The 23,859-nt window shown below is 59.8% G+C and overlaps 2 protein-coding genes across 2 annotated transcripts; one reads left to right on the top strand and one right to left on the bottom strand.

The window, feature by feature from the left end:
• Window positions 1–161: 161 nt before the first annotated feature.
• PRICKLE4 (prickle planar cell polarity protein 4) lies at window positions 162–8,839 on the bottom strand. The gene is made up of 8 exons (XM_080568901.1): window positions 7,327–8,839; window positions 3,143–3,295; window positions 2,895–3,002; window positions 2,678–2,815; window positions 2,388–2,588; window positions 1,971–2,157; window positions 1,575–1,886; window positions 162–1,278 (listed from the first exon to the last, which is right to left on the bottom strand). Exons 2-8 carry the CDS (start codon window positions 3,290–3,292, stop codon window positions 800–802), a joined length of 1,575 nt encoding a protein of 524 aa, XP_080425027.1. The 5' UTR covers window positions 3,293–3,295; window positions 7,327–8,839; the 3' UTR covers window positions 162–799.
• Window positions 8,840–9,864: 1,025 nt separating this feature from the next.
• Window positions 9,865–23,833, top strand: FRS3 (fibroblast growth factor receptor substrate 3). The gene is made up of 7 exons (XM_080568939.1): window positions 9,865–10,051; window positions 12,455–12,587; window positions 12,823–12,911; window positions 13,418–13,604; window positions 15,566–15,727; window positions 16,156–16,313; window positions 17,105–23,833. Exons 3-7 carry the CDS (start codon window positions 12,846–12,848, stop codon window positions 18,023–18,025), a joined length of 1,494 nt encoding a protein of 497 aa, XP_080425065.1. The 5' UTR covers window positions 9,865–10,051; window positions 12,455–12,587; window positions 12,823–12,845; the 3' UTR covers window positions 18,026–23,833.
• Window positions 23,834–23,859: the final 26 nt, after the last annotated feature.

The following is a 23,859-nucleotide window of genomic DNA, read 5'->3' on the forward strand; positions in this document are numbered from 1 at the left end:
CTGCCGGGGTCAGCGTGCAGTGACCCGCGGTGACCCCCCCCCCCCAGCCTGGTCCCACCATGGGGACCCTCTCCTGGGGTCCGTGGATCTCCAGCAGCACGGCCAACGCTGCCGAACCTGGGGTGGGAAGGAACAGGCCAGGCACGGTCGGCTCTCCTGCGTTCAGGTCTCAGCTGAGCTTTATTGGAGCATCGTCCGCGGGGGGCAGCGGGGCTGCCCCACCGTTCCCCTCCCCGTGGCGGCAGCACCCTACGGGACGGCATCAGCGCCCCTCCACAGAGTCCCTGCGGGTGAGAGACCCCCACCCGGCGTCTGGATCTGACGCCGGTGGCCAGACCCCTCCTGTCCAAGTCGGGCAGGAGCCCCTGCAGCAGGACGGTGCAGGTCTCTGCCCTTGTCCTAAGCCCCTGGCCGCCCTCCCCGGCGCGCGGCTGCTCTCCGAGGCTGCCGGCTTGTCTGGGACGGGAGCTGGAGACCGTGCCCCGGTGCGGGCTGCTGCCTCCCTGCTCCCTACTCGCTTTACCTGTTCCTAATTGCGGGAGAGGCCAGCAGGAATTGCAGGCTGTGCTTCGCCTGCAGCTGCCGGTGAAAGGATCCCGGCGGCTTCTCCCCACCAGCCTTGGGCCGTGTCCAAAACGCGCTCGGAATGCACGGAGACCACGGCAGGGGCCGGCAGGATGCGGTGGGGCCGGGGAAAAGGACCCCCCCCCCCCCCTCCTCCAGCTGCTGTCCTCCTGCTTAAATACCGTGCAAAGTGCTACCCCGGCGAGGGGGCCCCCGCTCGCTGAGCGGCCCCGCGCTAGGACACGCTGCAGTGCTTGCTGCTGCCCCGCAGCTTCGCCGTCCTGCACCCGGCCCGCTCCGGGGGCTCCCTGCCCAGGGAGCTCATCCCGGGCTTGGGAATGGGCTTCCCAAAGAAGAAGCCCTCCTCTTCCGAGTCCGAGTCCGAAGATGAGGAGCAGGTGGGACACCAGGAGTCATCCTCTTCCGCGATGTCCTGCAGGTCGATGTCGTCTGGCCGTGGGCTGTGTAGGGCGGGGGACAGCCCCGCTTGGAGGTGTGGGTTTCCGTCACCTGCTGGTGTTCGGGCACCAGGAGCCCCCGAAACCGGGTGGCCTGGGGCTCCAAGCCCCTTGAGACCCTCTGTGCCAGGCTGGGGGCTGCCCGGTGGCCCCTGCATCCCCGCGTGCGCTGCGTCCCTGCTCCTCTCCGTGGCTGCTTCGTGGTCCTCGAGGCTCCTGAATGCAGGATGCAGGGAGGCCTGATCCAGAAACATCTCTGCAAGAAGGAAAGCAAGGAAGGGTGAGGAAGGAGAGAGCTGAGCCTGCCCTGGTTCTGCAGCGAGGGCTGCCTGGGTGCAAGACAAGGCTGCTGCAACCGCCCTGCAGCTGCCACCGCTTGCCCTGCTGCAGGAGGTGCACCGGGTGCTGGGGGCTGCTGCTACAGCCCCGATTGGGGCTGCGCTCATACAACACACCCCCGAAGCACCCCGGGGCTCTGCTGCGGCCGACCAGAGCCTGGTTTGCTTCCATCTCCCTCCCAGCACCCCACAAACGCAGCGCTCGGATCCCTACCGGCCCCTTCCGCCCGCTGCCTGCACCCCCCGGCCGCCGAGGCGCTCCCCGTGGCGGTCCTGGCTGCGTGGCCGGCTCGGGAGACGGGCGTCGAGTCGGGGGACGGGGCCGAGACGAAGGCCGAGTCGGAGGAGTCAGAGGCGCTGGAGGCCGCGTCCCGCCCCAGGCTGCAGCTCTCGGAGCAGAAGAGCCGCCCGTGGCGAGCGGTGAGGGGCTGCCCCCGCAGCGGCTTTCGGCACAGGCTGCAGCAGAAGCAGGGGGCTCGGGCGTGCCAGTGGAGCCCCTGGTGCGTGGCCTCCTCGCTGTCGACACCTGAGGGGTGACCGCAGGTGAGCGGGGGGCTGCCCCCGCGGCCACCTCCCTGCAAATCAACCCTCCCGACCCGCGTGCCCGTACCGATGGGGTCCCCGCAGGCCTGGCACGGCTCGGCGAAGAGGCTCTCGAAGCAGCCGCGGCAGCAGGGCCGCCCGCTCCTCATCACGTAGCGCTGCCCGCGCAGCGGCGCCTCGCACTCCAGGCAGCAGAAGTGCTCCGGGTGCCAGCGCCGGCCCTCCGCCTCGATGCACTCCTCCATGAAGATCAGCTGGAGGGGGACAAAGGACCCGTCCCATACGCACCCGGCCAGAAAACCCGCAACCCGCTGCGTGCTTTTTGGGTGCCGAGGGACTTCGGGGCAGGCACGGGGCTCCGCGCAGGGCTCGGGAAGGAATCCTTCCTCCGGCCCAGCCCGCTGTGTCTGCGGCTCCCAGCCACGCACGGAGCATTTAATGAAGGCAAAAGGGAGCTAAAAGCATCTCCCCTGCCGGCACCCACCTGGTCGCAGGAGGCGCAGCGGGGCCGGAAGAGCTCGGCGTGGTGCCGGCCGCAGTAAATCCTCCCGTCCTGCTGGAAGTAGATGAGGTCCACCAGGGGCTGGCGGCAGAAGTGGCAGGAGAAGCAGGACGGGTGCCAGAACTGGTCTCCCAGCCGGGACGCCGAAATCCCGGGGTCGCCTTTGTTCAGCCTCCGGCCGCACTGGCAAGGCACGGGGGGGGCTCGGGGTCAGGGGGGCTTGTTGGGGACGGCTTGGCGGCGTGCTGCCCCCGGGGGAGGGGACACCTCACCTCCTTGCAGGGACAGCCATGGCAGGGACCTGGCACGGGACATGCCAGCCCCTGCCCCAGCGCCTCCCGTCTCCGGCGGGCGCTGAACGCTCGGAGCTGCTTCCTCTCCTCCTCTGCGAGGCCAGGGCAGTACCGCTCCTGCACGGAGAGGCCGAGGTGAGGGACACCGAGGAAACAAAGCCCAGGGAGGGCAGCACCGAATAAATACGTTTCTTACATCGCAGTCCTGAGGAGGCAGCTGCTGCAGGAGGGCTTTGACGCGGAGCCGGCTCCGGTCAGCGGGAGAGGCAGGCTCCGGCGAGCGGCTCTCAAAGCGCACGGGGACCTGGGGACACGGCGCGGGGAGGGAAACACGAGGGGATGATCAAGGGGATGAAGCGGCTTCGCTCGAGCTGAAGGTGTGTCTGACCCCCTTGGGGCAGAGCGGGAGCAAAGGGGGCCCCGCGAGGGCCAGGCGCTGCCCACCTCGGGGGGCGCGGGGTCTGCGGGGGGCTCCAGGTACTCTTCCAGGGCACAGCCGGAGTCGCTGTCGGACGAGGCTGGAGGGAGGCCGGTGGCGGTGCCGCAGGGGGGGGGCTCGTCTCGCTGGGGCCATGCGGGGCTCGGCAGGGACATGAGCTGCGGAGAGAGGAGCAGAGCTGGGGAGACCCTCGGCACGGCGGGGAGAAGGGGGCTGGCCCCAGGAGGCGGCATCCCCGGTGCCCAGGTTCAGACCTGCCCTGCATGGAGCGGGAGGGACCCCTGGGCAGGTCCAGCAGGGGCAATGCTCGGAGCCACCGCGCCATGGGGACCTCGAGACCCTTTGCTGAATGTCCACAGAGGTGCAAGGGCTTTGCCGGTGGGGGGGGGGGGGTTGTTCCCTTCTCTGCAAGGGTGAGAAACAAACCCACACTGAGGGCGTGGGTGTTTGCTGGTTTGGGGCTTGCCTGCTGAGCGGGAAACACTGGAAAAAGGACGGTGATGGGGTGAAGCTGCACAGGGGGAGACCCCAGGTGTTTGTGCTCAGCCTGGAAGAGGTTTCGGGAAGTCCCGCTGGCTCTTTGCTCACCCACAGCAGGAGATTTTCCCTGGCTGCCCCCAGCCCTTTGCTGCCACAGCCGATCCCTGGTTTAGTGGCCCGTCCCCGAGCGGAGCAGTGGGAGGAGACCGAGGTCTAGCCCAATTCAGTGGAAAATAATTTATTCCCCCTGGGCTGCTATTGTTCTGCCCTGAGCGGCTGTTCCTGCCCGGGCGGCCGGCTCGCCCAGCCGCCACCGCCTGCCTGGCTAATGGGTCCGGGCTGGAAACCCGTCCGTCCCCGTCCGTCCCCTCCTCCCCACGCGCCACTTGTCACCGCTCGCTTCCTTCCTGCCTCGGCTTTCCAAAACAAAGCGAGACGGTGATGCGGTGGCTCCCTGCGCGCCAGCCCGCAGCCTGCCGGGCGTCCTGTGAGGATGGGAGGTGGGAGAGCTGGGGCCACGCTGCGCCCCCCCGCACCCCGAGTCCCCAGCCGTGCCATCGCCACCTCGCCCGGGCACCCTGCAGGAGCTGGGACCTGCCGTGGGGGCTGAGCACGCAGCCGGGCTGCCACCCCCTGGGAAAAGGCTCCCAGAAAAAGGGCAGCGAACCGTGGGCACCTCGGGTCTCTCCCAAAGCGCTTTCCACGAGCTCAGGCTGCGGTTTGGTGACCCTCAAGCCACGCGACCGTGTGCTGGCGGGTGGCTCTAGGTCCTCCTGTGCCACAAAACCCAGCTCATTCCTCCGCGCCGAGGTGGCACTTCCCTGCTGGGCGCTGCAGGACAGAAGCAGCCACCCCGTCCCTGCTGCTCCCATAAAACAGCTTCGGCAGCCCCAGCTCTCAGCACCTTCCTCCACGCAGCGGCTCAGGGCACCAGGACACCCAGACGCGGCCAGCTCTGAGCTTCTGCTCCGTGCTCCAGCTGGGAGCTGGCGGGATCAGCCCGGGCAGCTCAGGTTGCCTTGGCGCACAGGTCAATGATTAACGCGGCAGACCGGGATGGAACAGACGGGCTGCACGGAGGGGGAAGAACGTGTCTGACCCAATTCCGCCTATTTGCAGCCCAAAGAGAGCCCTGCCTTGGTGAGGACCTCTCTGACTGCTGCTGGTGGCGGATCAGCGAACAACCTTGTCTCTAGAGCTGCGATGGAGGCTGGCCCCTGTCCCTGGGGTGCTGGCTCAGGACATCCGTGGGTCCAGCATCCTGGGTCTACTGCTGCTGTGTTTGGTCCCCGTTGGTAACACGCCTCTGCTCTCCCCATGGGACGTGGATGGCCGTCTCGGGCTTTGCTTGGATTATTAAGACTCCAAGCTGCGTTTGTCTAATCTCTTGGGGGCTTTGTTGTAATCGGCCCCCTTTGGTGCCCCGTGGAGGCAGCAGGGCTGGCGGCCCTGCAGCAGGGCGCACGGGGCTCCCCGTCCCGGGGCTGTCAGCGGGGTAAGGCTGGGGAGAGCGGAGCGGGCAGGGCCGTGAATCAATGGGGCCGTGCTGGGGAGCCCAGCCCAGCCCGGTTTGATGTGATTACGCCGGCTGGCAGCCGTCTGGGCTGCAAACGAGTCCCTGTAATTAGCCCCAGACGGTGACAGCGGTGCACGCCTCCCATGCTAAGGAGCCAGGCAGCCCCGACAGGTCCGTCTCCTCTGCTCTGCTCCCGTCCCCTCTTCCTTCCTCGCCGCCGGCGGGCAGTCCTGCTATCGCCCTGCCCTGCCGGCCCGCGGAGGGATGCGGGATGCTCCCGGCGGGGCCACCAGCCCTGGCGTCAGCGGAGGTGGCAGGAGGGCGCGTTGGGGACCTGCTCCTCCCTGCCGGCACGGCGCGTCCCCCCAGCAGGGCCACGCGAGGGACCAGTCGGACGGGCTGAGTGCCGCCCCGTGGAGCTTCCATGGGCTTCAAAAGCCTCTGGTCCTGCCCCAGGAGGTCCTCCAGCCTGCACCCGCTCAGTGCTTGCTCCAAAGGACGGGCGATGTCCCTGCCATGCTCCCCTGCCTGCTCGGAGCCTTTTGGTGCCGGCACCGCCTGGCTCGGTGGCCCCGCAGCGTCCCCCTCCCTGCTCCGAGTCCATTTCTCACAGCAGCTCTAGCTCTGTGGGAAGCGCTTGCAGCTCCCTGGGTAAAAGAGGCTGAAACCCACGGGAATTTTAATCCCCTTTGGCTCCCCGGGAGCAGCCCCCGTCCCTGGCTGGCCGTGGCAGCGCGTGCGGGCTGCCAGCCCTCTCCTGCCAAGGTCACAGCATTACCGTGCGGTGCAGCCGCCCTGGCCCATTCGCATTCAGCGCAGCCTCCCGCTTCCCTGCCCGGCCAGGGGCTGCTCTGCATCCCTGCCACAGCTTTTTCTGAAGCACTGCTCCCTTTTCCAGACCCGCTTTCAGACACCTCTGTCCTATTTTCCACCAAACACTCCCCGGCTCCCCAGCCCCGAGGAAAAGCATCTGCTGGCCATTGCCAAAAAGACCGGATCCCCTTTCAAGCGCCCCAAAACCCTGGCATGGCTCCGTGCGCGCGCCTCACCCCCACCATAACCTGTTTTTGCTTTAGCTCCCGTCAACACAGCTGCAGCGGAGGTGCGTGGAAATGAAGCTGGAGAGCCATGGAGACACGTTGGGGCTGAGATAAAGCTGAGGTCTGGCAAGGCGAGCCGGAGCAGCTCGTCCTGCAGCGCAACCGAGGCCGGGCTGCCTGAGCTGGGGCCTGTCCCCCAAAGTCACCTGCGGTGGCAGGAGCAGGATCGGTGCCTGGGTGCCTGGCACGGCCGTCCCCAGGGCCAGCGGTGCGGAGGGACAGGGACAGCGCGCAGCCGAGGTGCTGTGGCACAAATCACAGGGACCTCTGCTGCCCGGCCATGCGGCGCAGTGCCATCCAAGTGACCGGAGGGGCTCCCGCTGGGTGGCTTGTTTGCTCACAGGGGGAAGCGCTGGTGCTGCAGGGGGGGTTCTTAGCGCATTTTTCTCTGTCCCGGCTCAGCAGGGAGCAGTGAGTAACCCATTAACCCACTGCAACACACTCGCTCCTGTGTCGGCAGGGACAAACTGAGCCCGGCACCGCGCTCCCTGCACCGAGTGGGTTTCATCCTGGCGGTGCCATCGCAGCCCAGCGCCATCAGCAGAAAGCTCCATCGCCGGCCCCAAACCACCCCGCTCCCCCCAAGCCCCGTCAGAGGACATCGAAGCCCCCCTGTGGGGACCCTCGGTGGGTTTGGTGCCGGCAGGGCCGGTGCCCCCCGCGGCTCCTCGGGGCGAGGGAGGGGGCAGCCCCCAGCCCCCTGCACCTGCGGGCTGCAGCCCCGCGGACGGCGGCGCCTTGGTGGCTCCATCGCCACCGTCTCCTGCTCTCGAGGGACGCCGCGCGCTCTCCGGGGCCGTTTCCCCCAAAGACAAAGACCGCAGGGGCGGAGGGAGCGCTCTGCTCCCCGCCGCCTGTTTTTCCCGGAGAGGAACCAGCCGAAAAATCCCCCTCCCTCTCCCGGCTCTTCCACCTTGCCTTTCCCCGCGCAACAATTCCCGGATGGGGAAATCGTCCCATTTCCCCTCATTCCCGAGGGTTTTCTCCTCCAGCCCCGGCTCCCTCAGCCCCCATATGGGGAAGAACCACCCCGAGGGACCCCTGCCCACCCCACCTGCCCCTTCCCCGCCCCGAGGGCCCCCTGCCCACCTACCTGCCCCTTCCCCACCGCGCTGGGCTCCGCCGTCCCGTCCAGCCCCGAGCACCCGAGCGGCTCCGACGCAGGCGAGGGAAGGGAGCCTGGGCTGGGCAAACTTCGCAAAGCGAAAGGAAAACATCCAAGCCGAGCGAGGGAAACTAATTTTTTTCTTTCTCTCTTTTTTTTTTTTTTTTAATCTGCCTGCCCAGGAAACTGGATCTGTGTCAGCTGGGGTCCTAATTACAGGCTTTTTAGCCTAAACCTACAGAGGCAGCCAATGGCAGGGAATCAGAGCAGCGGGCGGGGAGGGGAAGAGCAAAGGCTTGGAGGGTGGGGGGGAGGTTAACCCTACAGGGCAGCGAGCTGCAGATGACATCTGTTTTCCTCCCCACCTCTCATTTTCCGAGCGTCCGCGCCCTCCCCTCCCTCCGCGGCTCGGTTCACCCCGGGTTGCCGTTCGGGTGGCTTTTATGCTGCGCGGCGATTTTATTTTCCTGCCTACATCAGAAAGAGCCGGAGCTTCATGAAAGAGGGGAAGCGGCGTGACAGCCCAATTTCGGGGCGGGGGAACCCTTTGGCTGGGCTCTCACAAAGGGCTTAGCCGGAGGCGAGCCGACACGTCCCAGTTTTCTTCTCAGGCCCGGGACACCTGACGTCTCCAAAAGCCATTTGCACGGCTTCGGCTGCACCCACGGCACCCGGGCAAGAAGCGGGGCGAGATTTATCAGCCTGTCTACGAGGCTGAGCCTCTTCGTTGTCCTTCTGCCTTTCCATGCACCCCGAGCTTTCCCTGCCTGCTCCTGGGACCCCGGGGGTGGGCGCAGCCCCCAGCCCCTCTGCGGGGTCAGGACCAGGCACCGCGGCCCAGGAGCTGTGCTGCGTTTTGGGGCCGTGCTGGGAATCAGTAAATTGATGGAAAATTGATGGAAAATTGTCCGGAGATGTAGCCAGGCTCCACGGCACGCCGGCGGTGCTGCGGGCTGGGCGCAGGGAGGTGGTGGTGTGGGGTTCTGGTGCTGTCCCACAGCGTTTTTGGGTTTTGTGTCTCTGTGAAGTCCCCCGGGGCTGGGAAAGCAGCAGGGAAAAAGGGGATGGGGCTGGGGGGGGCGCCTCGCAGCCCCCTGGGCACCCGGCGAGGTCCCAGCTCCGTGCCGGGGAGGTCGATGTGCCGTTTGGGGCCACGCTGGTCACGGCTTTATCGCGCCCGTTGGTGGACTTTGCACGGGGGGGCCCCCGCGGCTGCCCCTGCCTGCGCCCTCCGCGCTAACGAGCAAAGTCCTCGTTAGCAGAGCAAGGGGACGCGGCCTTGGCTCCAGCTCCAGCCAGGCCCCGGCCCTGGGGGCGCCACGAGGTGCCCGTGGGTGCGGGCTGTGACGGGGGGGCTGCCGGCCCCGAGCCGGGGGGGTTTGGTGGGAGAGCCACGGTGCGGGGTGCTGCGGGGACGTGAAACCGCGCTGCATTGTGCTGCCCTGCGCTCCCCTGCCCCACTGACCCCCCCGAACCCTCTCCTGCCCTAATGTCCCATACTAACCCCCCCCCATAAGCCCCTATTGCCCCCCGTAAGCCCCTATTACTCCTCTGTAAGCCCCTGTTATGCCCCCATAAGACCCTGTTGCCCTCTATAAGCCCTTATTATGCTCCTATAAGCCCCTATTGCCCCCTATAATCTCCCGTATAACCCCATATTGCCCCCATAAGCCACTATTGCCCCACTATTGCCACTTATAAGCCCCTATTATGCCCCCATAAGACCCTATTGCCCCCTCATAACTCCCTATTGCCCCCTGTAAGTTCCTATTGCCCCCCATAAACCCCTATTACCCCTTATAAGCCCCTATTATGCCTCCATAAGCCCCTATTGCCCCCCTATAGCCCCCCATATAAGCCCCTATTCCCCCCCATAACTCCCTATTGCCCCCCTATTGCCCCCCATAAACCCCTATTGCCGCCCTATAATCCTCTATTACCCCACTATAAGCCCCTATTGTCCCCCTATTACCCCCTCCATAAGCCCCCCATAAGCCCCTTTTGCCCCCTATAAGCCTCTATTACCTTGCTATAAGCCCCTATTGCCCCCTTATTACCCCCATAAGCCCCCCTTACCCCCTCCATAAGCCCCTATTAACCCCCATAAGGCCCTATTGCCCCCCATAAGCCCCTTTTGCCCCCCATAAGCCTCTATTACCTTGCTATAAGCCCCTATTGCCCCCTTATTACCCCCATAAGCCCCCCTTACCCCCTCCATAAGCCCCTATTAGCCCCCCTAAGCCCCTCTTGCCCCCCATTGCCCCCCCAGGCCCCTTTTGCCCCTCACAGCCCCCCCTCCCCTAGCCCCGCCCCATTCCTGGCCCCGCCCCCTTCCTGGCCCCGCCCCCTCCCTGGCCCCGCCCCCTCCCTAGCCCCGCCCCCTCCCTGGCCCCCTCCCGCAGCGCCGCGTCCCTCGCGCGCCCCCTAGCGGCCACCGCCCCCCCCCGCCGTCCCCGGGTCCTCCCAGCGCGCGACGCTCTAGGCGGCGGCCTCCGGACTCGCTGCTCCCGGCGGGCCCCGGCCCGGGCTGGGGGTGGGGGGGCGGCGGTGGCGGGGCCCGGCCCGGTCCCGGTCCGCAGCCAGGTCCCGGCGGGCCGGGCAGGGGCCGGGCCGGGCCGGGGGGCTGCGGCGGCGGCGGCAGGCAGCGGGGAGCGGTGCCGAGCTCCGGGCACGGGCCTCAGCTCCCGGACGGCGGAGCCGGGCAGCGCCTCAGGTACCGAGCGGCTCCGCGAGGCGCTGGGGGCGCTGCCCCCGGGGGTCCTGAGCCCCCCCCCCACGGGGTCATGAGCCCACCCTGGGGGTCCTGAATCCTTCCCCGTGGGTCCTGAGCTCCCCCCCGGGGTCCTGAGCCCACCCTGCAGGGTCCTGAACCCGCCCCTCCCCGTGGGTCCTGAGCCCCCACTCGGGGTCCTGAGCCTATCCTGGGGGTCCTGAATCCTTCCCCGGGGGTCCTGAGCCCCCCCCGGGGTCTTGAACCCCCCCCCCGGGGGTCCTGAGACCCCCCCCCGGCCCCCTGCCCCTGCACCGCCCCTTGCCCCCCCCCAAGCCTCCCAGTTTACCCCTTGCCCCCCCCCCCAGTGCCTGCCTTGGCCCCCCCATTTTTCCCCCTCAATGCAGCCCCCTTGTGCCCCCCCCCCCCCACGTATAGCCCCCTTGTCCCCAACCCAGTGTCCCCCTTGTGTGTCTCCCCCCATTGTGTCCCCCTTGTGTCCCCCCGCCCCCCCAGGTACGGCCCCTCGTGTGACCCCCCCAGTGTAGCCCCCTCGTGTCCCCCATTGCGGTCCCCTTGTCATCATCCCCCAGTGTAACCCCCTTGTTGCCCCCACCCCTTATCTCCCCCTCCCAGTTTCCCCCGTGTCCCCCCCCAGTATAGCCCCTTGCCCCCCCAGTTGCTTCGGGGGCTTCAGGGGCTGGGGGGGGACGCACGCTGTCTCCAGGCTGGGGTCTGCCCGAGCAGTGGGGAGGGTTTTTGGGTTTGGGGTCGGCGGCTGGGACCTCCTTGAAGGTATCACGGTTAATTTTTATTTTTTTTGTCAGTTCTTCTGCTTGTTATCGCTTCCCAGGCAGGGGACAGGCCCCCAGCCTAGAGCCCCTGCAGGGGAGAGAGACGGAGGTGTTGTGGGGGAGCTGGAGGGGAACGGAGAAGAAGGAGGCAAAGGCAACGTGTTTTCTACAGGATTTTTTTTAAAAACTGATGAGATGGGAGCAGGAGGGCAGAGGTTGTAGAGGCCAAGGCCCCCCCGGTGACCAGGTTAGGCGGAGCAGGGGGGAACCTGGTGCTAAATTATCGCGCAAATCCTGGGAGTAAATCCCCGCCGGGTGCAGGGCGCCGCGCGGAGCAGGGCTCGAGGTGCTGCTGCTGCTGCTCCTGGGGTGGCCGCAGGGAGCGAGGGGCAGGGGGCAGCCGCTGAGTTCGTGCCCCAGCTCCTCCAGCGCGCCCAAAAGGCAGCCCTGCTCCTCCCCGAGAGGGCTTCGCGGGGTCCGGGTGCTGCAGGGAGTTCCCGAGGTGTCGGAGCTGAGGCAAGGTGACCCGGAGCCGCCCAGGAAGGTCGCCCGGGTTGCGTTTTGGTGTCAAAACCAAAGCGGGACCCTTCGGTCAGCTCAGCCCCGTCCCTCCCACAGGGTGCGGTGAGAGGAGCCCGAGATCCGCCGCTTAACGCGGAGCGGGTGGTGAGGCAGCTCCTGGCGTGGCAGGGAGGTTTCCAACAGCCTTTTGGTTTTCTTCACCGGAGCGCCAGGCTGGGTGCCCGCATGGCTTTATCCTCTCGTGCCACGGATGGAGACGTCGCTAGCTCTCGGTGCCAAACAAACCGCGGCACCCTGCCGCGTTCTCTGCTGCTGAACCCAGTGCCCTGGGTCCGTTAAGATCGCACCAAGGCTCCCGTTTATTTCCTCGCTGCTAGGCGTGTAATTCCTGCGCGCTTCATACTTGCGCTTCCTGTTATCAAGGAGAGTTTTGGGGCGTTTGTTGCTTTTTGTAGTCCGAAACAGACCAGTCGTTGTGTTTGCTTTGCTTTTAAGGCCGCTTGTTCTCCGGCCCTTCAGGGCCTCCCATGGAACGAAGGCACCTTCACGCTTCTAAGCAGCAGATGCGTGCGATCCCTCGTGTCCTCACCGCTCCCTGCCGTTCGGTGTTACTGCTGCGACTGCAGCCGCTCTGATAAGCTCCTCTCCTGCTTGGGGTCCCAAAGCCAAGAAGTAAAATGTCTCATTTGAAGGTTTTCTAGCTGGCATTTCTTCAGAAGTTGTGTGTTGAAAGCACTCGCTGTTCCCTGCCCGTTGGGAGGCAAATGTTTTCAAGTCCAGTGTCTGCGCTGAGCTCTTGATAAGTTTGCTGGAAAATTGGCACAGCGAGCAAAGGAGGGTAATTTGCACTGTCTGTGCAAAGCGTTTGAACATCCGATGTCTGCTTTAAGCCTGCTGTGCGTTTTAGGAGCAGTATGTGCAGAATTATTCCCTATATTCATTCAAGTGCAGGTAGCTACAAAAAAAAACCAACAACACGTGCCTTCCTTTCCTTGGGATATTTGAGGATAAATTCAGCGAGACTTTCCCTTCCCCACATGCTTATTGTTCCCTGGTTTACTGATCTCTTTCATTGTAATTTCCTCGCCAGGTGGAAGATGGGGCAGTTTCGCTCCTGCTCGAGGTGACTGACACCTGCTCGCCATGAAGTCCCGAAGGAGATAGAGGGACAGTAGTGGGAATTTCTTCTCACCCTATAAAAACACCCAAACAGTTGCCTAATGGTAAGAAAGCTGTTATTTTTATTACTATTACTATTATTATTATTAGACTTACATTACCCTGTGTCTAGTAACCGAGGAACACACTGCAAAGTTCTCAAAGCACAAACGTTTGAGATCCAGACACGCTGAGCTGTGTAAAGGAGGGGGGAGGAAGGTAAAATGCTGCTTGTTGGGAGAGGGTGGGAGGAGTTGGCCTGGAAATGTGATTGTCTTCTGTTTTGTGGCCTTTCCCCAGGGATTACCTCTCCTGCTGACGTCATGGGGAGCTGCTGCAGTTGTCTGTGCAGAGACAGCATCCCAGACAACCACCCCAGCAAATTTAAGGTAGGTTTTGGACCCCAGCCCCATTGCAGAATCTGGCAGGGCTGGCTGCTAGCAAAGCCCAGCATGGGTCGGACTCCAGGCATAGAAGTAACGAAAAACTCTGCTCCTGCAGATAAGTCTTCCAGCTGATAAGATTTGCAAATACGTTGCTGATTTATTGTATTATTGTTAAGCATCCTCTGCTGCAAATCTGTTTGTATTTGCAGTAGAAATTTCCCCTGCACTGAGATTCAGCCTGAGCAAGGAAATGGAGAACTGGAGAGAAACCTTTTATTGCTCAGGGCTCTGTTCCAGTGGCTTTGTTGAGGCACATCAGCTGAACTGCCAAGCGCACAGTCTCCAGGGCTGCCGGCTTGGCGCCTTGTGCCAGCGATGAATTCATGCTCTCGGCTGAGATAAAGTCATCTCAGTAACTGGAGGGGGAATCCGTGGGAATCACAGGACCTTTGTGGGTGGCCGTTTGTTTTTTAATGTCTCCCAACGCACCGAGTGCCTGGCTTCTGCAGGTAACGAACGTGGACGATGAAGGCAACGAGCTGGGATCTGGGATCATGGAGCTGACACAGACGGAGCTCATCTTGCACACTCACAAGCGGGACGCGGTCCGGTGGCCCTACCTCTGCCTGCGCCGCTACGGCTACGACTCCAACCTCTTCTCCTTCGAGAGCGGCCGCCGCTGCCAGACGGGGCAGGGTGAGTGCTCGGCTCCCGGGGGAAGGAGCTCCGAGGCTTCTGCTCCCCGGCAGCCGGGCTGAGCCGATGCTCGTTTCCTCCCAAATTCCCACATCTAACAAATCCACAGGTCCTTCTGCAGCCTCTGTTCCCCCAGAACACCAGTGGGCACGCACATGCAGTCTTTACTCCCAATTAAAACACTTAATGAGAGCTCTGGACTTGGTCATAAATCTCACAGTCTCATTTTGCTAGTGCGTTGGCACTCGAGGTAATTAGTGAAACAGGATTGAGCTCAAGTTTCCATTGGAGCACATCTAACGTCAGGGAGAGCGTTAGTTACCCGGTCAGCTCCAAAGGATGCACAGCCGCGGTAGGAGGGGCTGCTGGACGTGTTTCAGCAGGTCCTGGGAAGTGCTTTCTGCGAGACTAAAGCTTTGCCGAGCATCTTTGAGCTCTGGGAGTAGCTCTGGGACGTCAGCTGCACCTTTCTGCAGCCCCCCTGCTTAGCATTTGACTATTTCACAGCTCTCTCAAGTGCCTGTCAGTAGCAGCAGTTGTTTAAACGCCGTTTGGTTTTCACCACGTTCTCTCTGCTTTGGTTAGCGCTGTTCCTCCTGACTGCTTTGTATTTTGTGTCCGGCAGCACTCCGTGATGTAGAGGGAAGGGACTTGTGCGTTTTACTGATTTTATGCACGGGGATGCTGTGCATAGAAGAGGGAAGTGAGTCACCCCGGACTGGGTGCCAAGTCATCAGCACCGGGAGCAGACTCCAGTTTTACTCTGGTGCCTCTTAGTTCCTCCACCAGTCTGTCTCTTGCTTTTAAAGAGCTGAGTGTTTTCCTGGCACATGCATCCCAGGAGAGGGGGGGAAAAAAGTTTGTTTCCTCATTCTGTTATCGTGTTTGTAAACTCCGTATCCAAAATGACTTTGCACGACTGTTCGGTGCCTGTGGAGTACTGCACAAATCTGTAGTGCCGTATGCTCCTTTTTAAGATTTATGGAAGTGGAGCTTTCCTCTCCTGGCATGGCGTGCCAGCGATGGGAACTGCTTGTCTTCGGTCGTCTGTTTTGCCTTTCCCAGGATCAGGGATTAGAATTCTGCTGTCGGTGCGTTTTGGTTTTATTTAGACCCAAGGAGCGGTGATAAAGCTGTTTGCTCTTCGTATCCTAGGACATTTTTAGCAGACACGCACTTACTCATCGGTCTTAATGCAGACAGAAGTGAGAGGGATGGCACTGTGCTGTGATGAGTTCTCCCTTCCTTGTAGGATTTTTTCTGCTACATTAATTTTATTTGGAGGATTGCTTCCTGGTGCCGCTCCCCATCTTATATAAGGCAGAAATAGCTGGGTTTTTTTGGCCAGAATGTTTTAAACATTATTCTTTGGAGTAGCAGCAGCTGTTGCCATGCCGTCCTCGTTGCTATGGCTTTTGTGCGTGTGTGTGCGTGCCAGCTTGGGATTGGCTTGCTCTGCACACACCAGCTCTGGTTTGGGCTGCTCGTTTGGGGAGACACTTCTGAATTTGATGCGTTTCTGAAATGTGACGTGCTCGGCCCTCCCTCCCGTACGCACTCCACAGGGCCCAGCTCAGCCTCGACCAGTCACTGGAAATACTTTCCTGTGGCATTGAGAATTGGCCAGGGTGCCAAGTGAGTTAAAACAGAAGATGAGAGCTGAAACAAGACTGGTTAGCCCATCCCTTTTCACACCTCTGCTCATCTGGGAGTGGGTGCCATAAGTTAATTGGGGCGCTCGCTGTTTTTCTTGTAAGAACACATCATTTGGTGCGATGATGCTTTAATCCACCGAGTTATTGGTTGGTCTCCTGTGGCTGTGAGTTGCAGGGGTGAATTATGTCAAATCCAGCAAAAGAAACCAAAACTGCCCGCTCATTTAGTGCGCAGAACTATGTTTTCTCTGATTACAGCAGGATTGCTTTCTTCGTTTTCTGACCCTCCTCCTTGCTACTCCGCAGGGATTTTTGCCTTCAAGTGTTCCAGAGCGGAGGAGATCTTTAACCTGCTCCAGGACCTGATGCAGTGTAACAGCATCAACGTCGTGGAGGAGCCGGTTGTCATCACCAGGAACAGTCACCCCACGGAGCGGGAGCTCTCCCGGACCCCCCAGGCACCCAGCAGTAAGGCTCCTTCGGTCTGCGGGGAGAAGCGGGCGCAGAGATGCGGGCGATGCCTGCGATGGCTCGTGCCAAAGTGCCCCTTGCAGGGCACGGATATTTCCCGAGCGCTGCCTCGCTGCTGGCCTGTGTCTTTATACCCGTGCGCGCCCCGTGCAGCGGGTTTATTTTAAGGCCCCACTTGTCTGCGATGTGGTGTTTTGTTCCCAAGGAAATGGCAAAAAACCAAAAAAACAACAAAAAAAAACAACAAAAAAAAAACCTCTGGTAGCCAACCAGGTTGTCACCCTTTGGTTGGTTTTCGTCTTCCCCAGGCCAGCTGATTCTGATTTAGAGAGTGCAGCGAAGAGGCCAGCTCACTGTGAAAATGCAGTCTGCTCTTTTTTTGTACCAAACTGATGCTCTGACTGTCTGCCTTTGTTCTTTCCCAGGTCTGGGGTACACCGTCCCAGGATTTCCCAATGGATTTCACAGCTTCTCTGGAGAACCCCTGTCCTACTCGGCAGCCCGCCACCCCTCCGTGAGCAGCCTGAGGCATTCCTCCGTGGGTGAAGACTCCACTCATGCCCTCATTGGGCCTGACGAGCAGGTAAACATGGATGTCCTGAATTCTGCTGTTTGCAAGCAACGAGCTTGCTTTGCTTCCAGTCCTGTGCAATGCTTGGTTTCTCTCACTCCTGCTCAAAGTCCTTACTCAAGGACCCTCAGGGGATCCTTGTATCTTCACCATCCTTTTTCTGCTTTGCTTCATTTTGGTCTCAGAGACTTCTGCTCTGATGCTTCACTAAAACAGGCATTCCACTGAGGTGGGCTGATTGGCGTCCTTGATGCCCATCTGTTCATTCACTTGACAACTATTTAACAGCAGCGCTTAGCTTGGGAGTCTGTCATATGTCCTTATCCGCCAGCTATCGCTGCAGCCCCTACACCGATGTGCAGATGTGTGCCCGAGTTCGGGTTTGTTTAATTTTTGATGATCAGCTCTTTATTCTCAGTTTTAGAAGTTAAGATTTTCCCTCCATAATTCATCTTATCTCAGCCACTATCAGAGAAGCCTGTGTAGGGGTGAGTGCTGCCGTATATCCCGTGTAAGGAGCTGAAGGAAACGTTTTTCAGGTGGCTTTGCTTCTTGTTCTGTACCATGTGCATCCGATGTGAAATAGATGACGTGTGTCTCCTGCAGTCGGACTCCTTTTTTTCTCTCCCTCGGCCCACAAATCCAGACTTCTATGTTTTGCTTCCCCAAATCTTTTCAACTTCGGAATGTTTTTCATCTCCTCCATCACCACTTTTCCCTGTCGCTTTCTCAGCTCCTGGCAGTTGCTTTGCCCTTGCCTCTTCTCTTCTCCCTTCACTGTCCCTCTGCTTCTCTCCTTGCAGTCCCACACCTACGTGAACACGGCCAATGGTGATCAGGAGCCGAGGGGCCGACACTGTATGCACTCCTTGCCTGAAGCCCACCCTCCTTTCCCTCATAGGAACCGCAGCTGCTCCCTCGAAGACCGCAACCCCCAGGTCTTTCTGCAACCAGGGGAGGTGAAATTCGTGTTGGGCCCCGCGCCCAACTACAGGCGCATCTCTCGGCACCCCCAGGAGTGCAGGACCCACTTCTGCGCCCCCAACAACAACAACAACGAGTGCGAGGGTGAGTGCCCCTCGCCCCAGTGCGTCTACGAAAACGTCAACGGCTTGCTGCCCCCCGGCAGCTCGTCCCTCTGCCGGGCCGGGCGCTTGAAAGTCCCCCGGGAGGACGCGGGCTCAGCCGGCTGCTCCCAGCGCAGGGCAGCCTTGCTGCACTACGAGAACTTGCCCTCGCTGCCTCCGGTGTGGGAGTGCCAGCCGCTCCGGCGGGGCGAGGAGGACGCTGGGGACACGCTGACGCCTTCCCCCAACGGCTACCCCGAGGCTGGCGAAGAGGATCCCCTGCAGAACTACATGAACTCGGAGAGCACCGCGCTGCACGGGGGCAGCAGCCTGCGGCGCGGCGGCTTCCTGCCCAAACCCCGTCGGGGCTGCGTGCCCAACGTCTTCAGCTTCGATTTCCCCCGGCCCCGGCTGGAGCAGCCGCGGCAGCTCAACTACATCCAGGTGGAGCTGGAGGCTGAGCCTCGCAAGGGGCACGCGAAGCCCCCGGCCCCCTGTGCTGCACCTCCCGGTGCCCACGAAGCCCGCCGGACGGACTCCTACGCCATCATTGACCTCAAAAAGACAGCAGCCATGTCCAATTTGCAAAGGGCCCTGCCGAGGGATGACGGGACTTCACGGAAAACTCGACATAACAGCACTGACCTGCCTCTGTGAGGGGCGCTGCCGAGTGCGAGCACTGTGTTGTGGCTTTGGTACCTGCCCTTCAGCGTGACTTCCATTCGCCATCGCCCTCCGCTTCCCCGTTACCCCATTTCCTGGTGTCATGGGATGGGTCCTGCAGCTGATGTTAAGGCTAGTCTGTCCGTCCGTCTTCCCCTCCCCGTCTCTCCCGTGTAGTTTGTTTTATAAAGCCTTACGGGATACTGGAAGCCGCCGTGCGGAGGTGAACAGAGGGGCAGGAGGCGGCAGCAGGAGGTGGCGCTGCGCGGGTACCGCCTCGGACAGGGCCAGCTCTGATTTCCCGGCAGCTCCGTGGGCAGCGCAGGCAGCCTGGCTGCAGAGCCGGGGCACGGTGGAGAGGCGGTTCCAAAAACGAGGTGCTGCGGGAGCTCCACGGCAAATCAAGCTCAAACCCATCTCCCGTGGGTTTCACGGCTCCGGGGGCAGCGAGCTCTGCGGTCAGGCCACTCCAAAGTCAGTCTTGCCTTGTGCTTTCCGTGGTCCCTGACACCACGGGAGCTCATGCTGCAGTCTTTCCCCCCCCTCAGCTTGCTCCTTTCTCCCTCTGCACTGCTTCCTTGAAGCTCGCAGAAGCTTCTCGTCCTTCTGGCCCTTTCCCAGATTTGATTTAAATTGGGCGACTCTAGAAATTAGTAGAGGAGGAGACACAGCCATGGACACAGACACTGTGATCACACAAACCTCATTTCCTGAAGACGCCCTGCTTAAAAAGAGGAGGGGAAGACTGCAAGGATGAGAGATCGTAGGTTTGCGATAGAAGCCTTCAACTGTACCGTACACTGTTTTGATTTTTAAGGGTTCTTTTTGGTGGCTGTTCAGAAGTGCCGTTGACTTGTTGATTTATTTATTCGTTTATTTATTTAATTATTTATTAAATGCTCTTTTGCATCCCAGTGGTAGTTGCCAAAACCGGTGCCAATACGAAACGTGCTTGCTCACGCGCTCTGCCTGGGGTCTCCGATGAGAGCTGGTGGCTTTGCTGAGCTGTGGCCAGGGAAAAGAGCAGCTGAGAATCAATTTTTTTTTTTTAATTTAATTTTATGGTTTTTTAACTGGGATTCACTGCCACAGGGTGGGTGGGTGGGTGGGAAGCGGTGGGGGAGACGTGGGAGTGCGAGCAGAGCTGCAAGGCAGCCGAGCTTGGAGTTGTATCAAAGACGTTTCCACCACCCACGTGCCTGGCTGGGCCCATGAGAAATATTTGATCTGTGTTTCGAGTGAGCGTGCCGCGCGTTTCCTACAACTGCAGCCTTGGGAAGGGCTGAGTTTCAGCTCTCGGGTAAACTTGCGGCCTTTGATGTTGGATTTTTCTGTTGACACCGGGGCTGAGTTTGAGCTGAGCTGTCAGGCCTCCCTTTGAGGTCCCGTGTAGGGTCTGTGCCCCTCTCTGGGTGGGGACGTGCCACCGCCCCTCTGCGTGGTGACGCTGCAGCTCAGTCCCTCCCTGTGTCCCTCTTTGCCATTGCGAGCCGCTTCTGCGAGGCAGAAGCGCTCTGGGTCGCTTTGGAGTCCCGCGTTTCTGCTCTCCGTGTTCATCTCCCTCCCTGGGATGCGAGCTGAGGGACGGAGCGCTCGTTCGCTGAGCCTTGCCGTGTCCTTGTTCCCAAAGCTTTCTGATTTGAAGTCGGAGAGCCGCTGGTGCGAAAGGGGACGGAACCTGGTTGTCCAGCCGTAACCTGCTTCCGAGGGCCACGGGCTCGATTGCCGTATTTCTGAAGCTCAGCCTGGTTTTCGTGCGGTGCTGTCATGCTGGAGCGGGACCCTTTTGGGAGCACGGGCACGTGGCACGCAGCTCGGAAAGGCATCGAAGTCCGGGTAATGCCGTGCCCGTGTCTGCACAGCGCGGATTCCTTGACTTGTTTATTGCACTAGAAATTCAGAGTGCACCACATGCTCATATTCAGTGATTTTTTCCTTTTTTTTGGGAAGTTCTCGTGTTTGTCGCCCATTGTTTTCTCCACTCCAACCCTTGAGTGATTTATAACCGAAAGGAAACCCAAGTCATATATTTTTATATGTATGCCAAATGACTTTATTTGAAGGGAAAGGGACAAGTAATGTATTCCCCTAAACCTATCAACCTTTCATTTAAGGAAGTGAGAGAAGAAATTGTTTAACTCTATGTATTAAAAAAATTAACTGCATTAAGCCTTAACCAAACTACTTAAATAATTCTAATTATTTTTCTAATTTCTAAATGAGAAGTGTCTAATCTGTAAGCGTCGCCCCCGGGACAGCTCCAGCGGCTCTGACCCCGCAGCGCAGTGCTAGGGAGCCTCTGCGTGAACCTGCCTTCACAGCGTCACTGCCCCGCTGGGGAATGCAAAATACTCCCCAATTTCCCCCAGAAAGGTTAAAAAAGATGAAATGTTTCACGTTTACGTGGAGCACGACGGCAGGGCCAGGTCTGCAGGCTGGGGATGTGCAGTTGGGTGAGGGCTCGTGTGTCCGTCAGCATTGGGGCGCTTGGTGGTGGCACCTGCTGGTGGCACCGCCTGCTCCCCGTGGCCGTGGTGGCCCCCAGCTGCGTGTCCCCGAGGGATGGGACGTGCCCGGAGGTGTCGGGAGGAGCACGGCTGCATTGCTGGGGGCTCCTCGCCGCGGTCCCCCGAAGGGCCGGGCTCCCGTTTACGTGGCTCGAACTAGCTTTGGATTTGGGAAAGCTGGCCTTGATGTTTTGGATTGCTGCCGTTCACGTCCTGACGAACTGTGCTGTCTGGCTTGTGCCTCCTGGCCTCCTCCAGCGATCCCAAAGCTCCCCTACCTCACAAGGACATCAAAAGCTTCTGCGAGGAGAGCCCTGGGCAGCAGCTGGGTGCGTGCACAGCACCCACCGTACTGCCGGTCCCCGCCAGCATCCCGCACCCCAGCACCCCGCACCCCCTTTACAGCTGCACCTATTCAAAGGAGGAAGGAAAAAAAAAAGAAGCGTTTTCTCGTCTTTAAGGAAGAACTGATGTTGGCTGCTTTCAGAGAATCGTAATCCAGTGGGCACCTCGCTTCTCCGTCCTCTGCTTCACGCTGCGGTATCGCCACCTCCCCGGAAGGCCTCGGGGATGAAAAGCTGGTCACAGCCCATTGTTCGCAGTGGGTTTGTTTAATGTTTAAGCAACTCAGTGGGAAACTTCATGTGGGCAACCAGGAAACCGAACGATGTTTTATTATGGCTTTCAGGGTGTGCATCAAGTTCACGTGCAGTTGATTTTTCTCATTTTTCTTTGCTTTTGTGGAAAAGTTCACTAGAGCAATATCTGCGTTAAGTGACCCGGACCCTTTCGTAACTTCTTACGCCTCAATTTTGCAGGTGGTGTGAAGGTGCAGGAGCAGACTGGGGTTGTTCAAACGCTGAGGCAGTAGTTCTTGGGGCACTGGGAGCAGAAATGTTACTATTTTGGGTTTCTCCCTGGTATTTCCACCTGTGTGGAGCTCTCCAGTGTCGCAGCTTCCTCTAGTGGTCAGACTTGAAACGGTTGCAGGAGGAAAAATCAGTGTGAGGTGGGAAGGCTGGGGTGTCTGAGCTGGTGTTTTTTCATTCCTTCAGTTCTTTGATTTGGGTGTTGGGCAGTAGGGATCCCCACTGGGAACTCCTTGGAGTCATTCCTTCTTACTGTTTTCTTTTGCTTGAAAATTCTGAAATATGCTGTATCTTTATGGCACTTTGCAAGGATGGACCTCGCAGGTCCTGCTTTGAGCCTTACGTGCGAGTTTGCTGGACTTTCCCAAGGAGTGCATAGACACGTGCGTGCTCACTTGGGTGGGAAACAAACCAGGGCTTACCGACAACTCCCCCTGTCCCACCAGCCATGGCGCACCCCCCGCAGCGAAGACGGTCTCCGCGGAGCAGAACCCCTCACCCTTTGTGGCTGGATCCCTAGATCTGGATTCGAGATTGCGCGATCCATCCGGGGCTCTGTGCCTCCAGCTGACGGCACACAGTTGGCTGGGAGGAAAGGAACGAGTGGGCGTACGTCTGAAGCCTTCTCCAGCACCGGTCCCCGAAGCTGAGCGAAGCCCTGAGGTCATTTAATTCCCAGCTTGCTTCTGCAGGTGGATCCCTCGCCTGGTGCCCCTTGTGCCCAGCTCTTCTGTCCGTGGATGGGAACCTGGAAAATGGAGCAGTGCGCAGGCAGCTCCGGGGTTTGCTGAGACTTGCTTGGGATCCTAAGAGGAGGTTTGGGCAACAAAACAAAGCTGGCCGGGGTAATGGGGACGAGCTGGCAGCCCGAGCCTGGCTGCTGGATCCTGGGCTTTGCTGCTCGGTGGCTTTGTGTGGCTCCTGCTGGAGGCTGCGGTGCTGCTTCGCTGTCCTCTGCTTGTAGGATCGAGGTTTAGGGGACGACTGGGGAAGCAGGTGTCTGCTGTGCAGCGAGGATTTGACTGTCTTAACCTTTTAAAGTGCTTCTTGTTTGAGTTCTGAGTTAATCAACCAGAGTTTTTCCCCTGATATTTCTTCCCTGGTGACTGCATAAAGAGGTCTTTTACCCTTCCCTTTCCCAGGAACCTGTTGGGAGGTGTATAGCTTCTCATGGCTCCCAGTCGTTGTTTATTGTGGGAGGGTTTTTCATTTTGTTTTCTAATTCTAACCCGTTTTATGTGCCTGCTTTTCCCGCTAGGGAAGGAGGTTTGATTATTTGTGAGCTGTATCTGCCTTACAGGGAGGGGGTGGCAAAGGAGAGGCTGGCTTGTGAGGGTTAAGGGATCAATATTTCTGCAGAGTTTGATTGTCTCAGTACTAAGTGTCACTTTTCATACCTAAGCCATGCTGTCCTCCGGGACAAAACCCAAACCCAGCTTCAGCTCCTGCTGTCTTTATTTCCAGCGAGCGATTACCGACCAAATACCTCCGATCCCCAGGACCCTGTCTCGCACCAGCAGGGCTCCCACCTCGGGTTCTGCTCCGCATCTCCTTTCCCCGTGCCTCAGTTTCACCGTGGCAAAACAGGGAAGGTGGTGGCGACCTCCTTGGTGTGCTGATGCCTGTGAGATCCGAGGGAGAGCGCTGCGGCAGGGCTTGGTACTACGTCCGTATGTTCTCTTAGCCATTTTCTCCCCAAATCGTTCCTCTGTCCCTCCACGTTACGCTGCTCAGCCCTCGTGGGTCGTATTTTGACTGTGAAGTATCATTAACGAGCGATTGTTAATGAACGCGTTGCCTCGTCGTGGTCCAAATCCAGCTTCCAGGGGGCTGCAGCCAGTCTTTCTGGGAAGTTTCTCTTTCCCCCAAACGTGGCTCCTGGTGCAATGCTGTGCACGGGTAGCAGAACAGGTTCAGATTCCTGTTACCAAACAGGACCAAAGGTTGAATACGTTAGGGGAAATCCCGAGAGCTTTGAAGTTGCCAATTACAAGCCGGGGTATAGAAAAAGTTAATTCTTAAGAAGGGGCCTAATTTGTTTTTCTTCCCTAAGCGAATGTGATTTTCAAGTCAAAAGACCCAGATGCATCCGTGTTATCTCGAGCTCTTCTCCCCCGTGGTTCTCCGTGTTGTTCCTTGTACTGGTGTCTTTGATACTGAACATTTCGATGCGGCAGAAAAACGAAGGTGCTCTGGGGCTCTGGCCACCGGGGACTGGGTTGATCTTACCGGAGGGGTTGATCCTGCTGTGTAATTGCTTCTTCAGGTTATTCCTATGGATATCCATTCGGTCCCTCTTTATATTTCATCCGGGTGTAACCTTAAAGGCGAAGAACAGTAGCAGTGCTATGTGACCCGAGGAGTGCTCATGTCTTACCTTAACGTGCACTACGAATGTATACAGAATAAACGGAATATGACGATTATCCGCTGGTCGTGTCCTTTTTATTTA

Source organism: Anser brachyrhynchus (genome assembly GCF_964034855.1).
Source record: "Anser brachyrhynchus genome assembly, chromosome: 27".
Lineage (NCBI taxonomy): Eukaryota > Metazoa > Chordata > Aves > Anseriformes > Anatidae > Anser > Anser brachyrhynchus.

Excerpts from the sequence above, each read along its gene's own strand:
- PRICKLE4 (XM_080568901.1), bottom strand. The coding sequence starts at position 3,292 with ATGTCCCTGCCGAGCCCCGCATGGCCCCAGCGAGACGAGCCCCCCCCC. Across the intron at positions 3,003-3,142 it reads CAGACCCCGCGCCCCCCGAG|GTCCCCGTGCGCTTTGAGAG; the intron begins GTGGGCAGCGCC and ends CCGTGTCCCCAG. Across the intron at positions 2,816-2,894 it reads TGCCTCCTCAGGACTGCGAT|GAGCGGTACTGCCCTGGCCT; the intron begins GTAAGAAACGTA and ends CTCTCCGTGCAG.
- FRS3 (XM_080568939.1), top strand. The coding sequence starts at position 12,846 with ATGGGGAGCTGCTGCAGTTGTCTGTGCAGAGACAGCATCCCAGACAAC. Across the intron at positions 12,912-13,417 it reads ACCACCCCAGCAAATTTAAG|GTAACGAACGTGGACGATGA; the intron begins GTAGGTTTTGGA and ends TGGCTTCTGCAG. Across the intron at positions 16,314-17,104 it reads TCATTGGGCCTGACGAGCAG|TCCCACACCTACGTGAACAC; the intron begins GTAAACATGGAT and ends CTCTCCTTGCAG.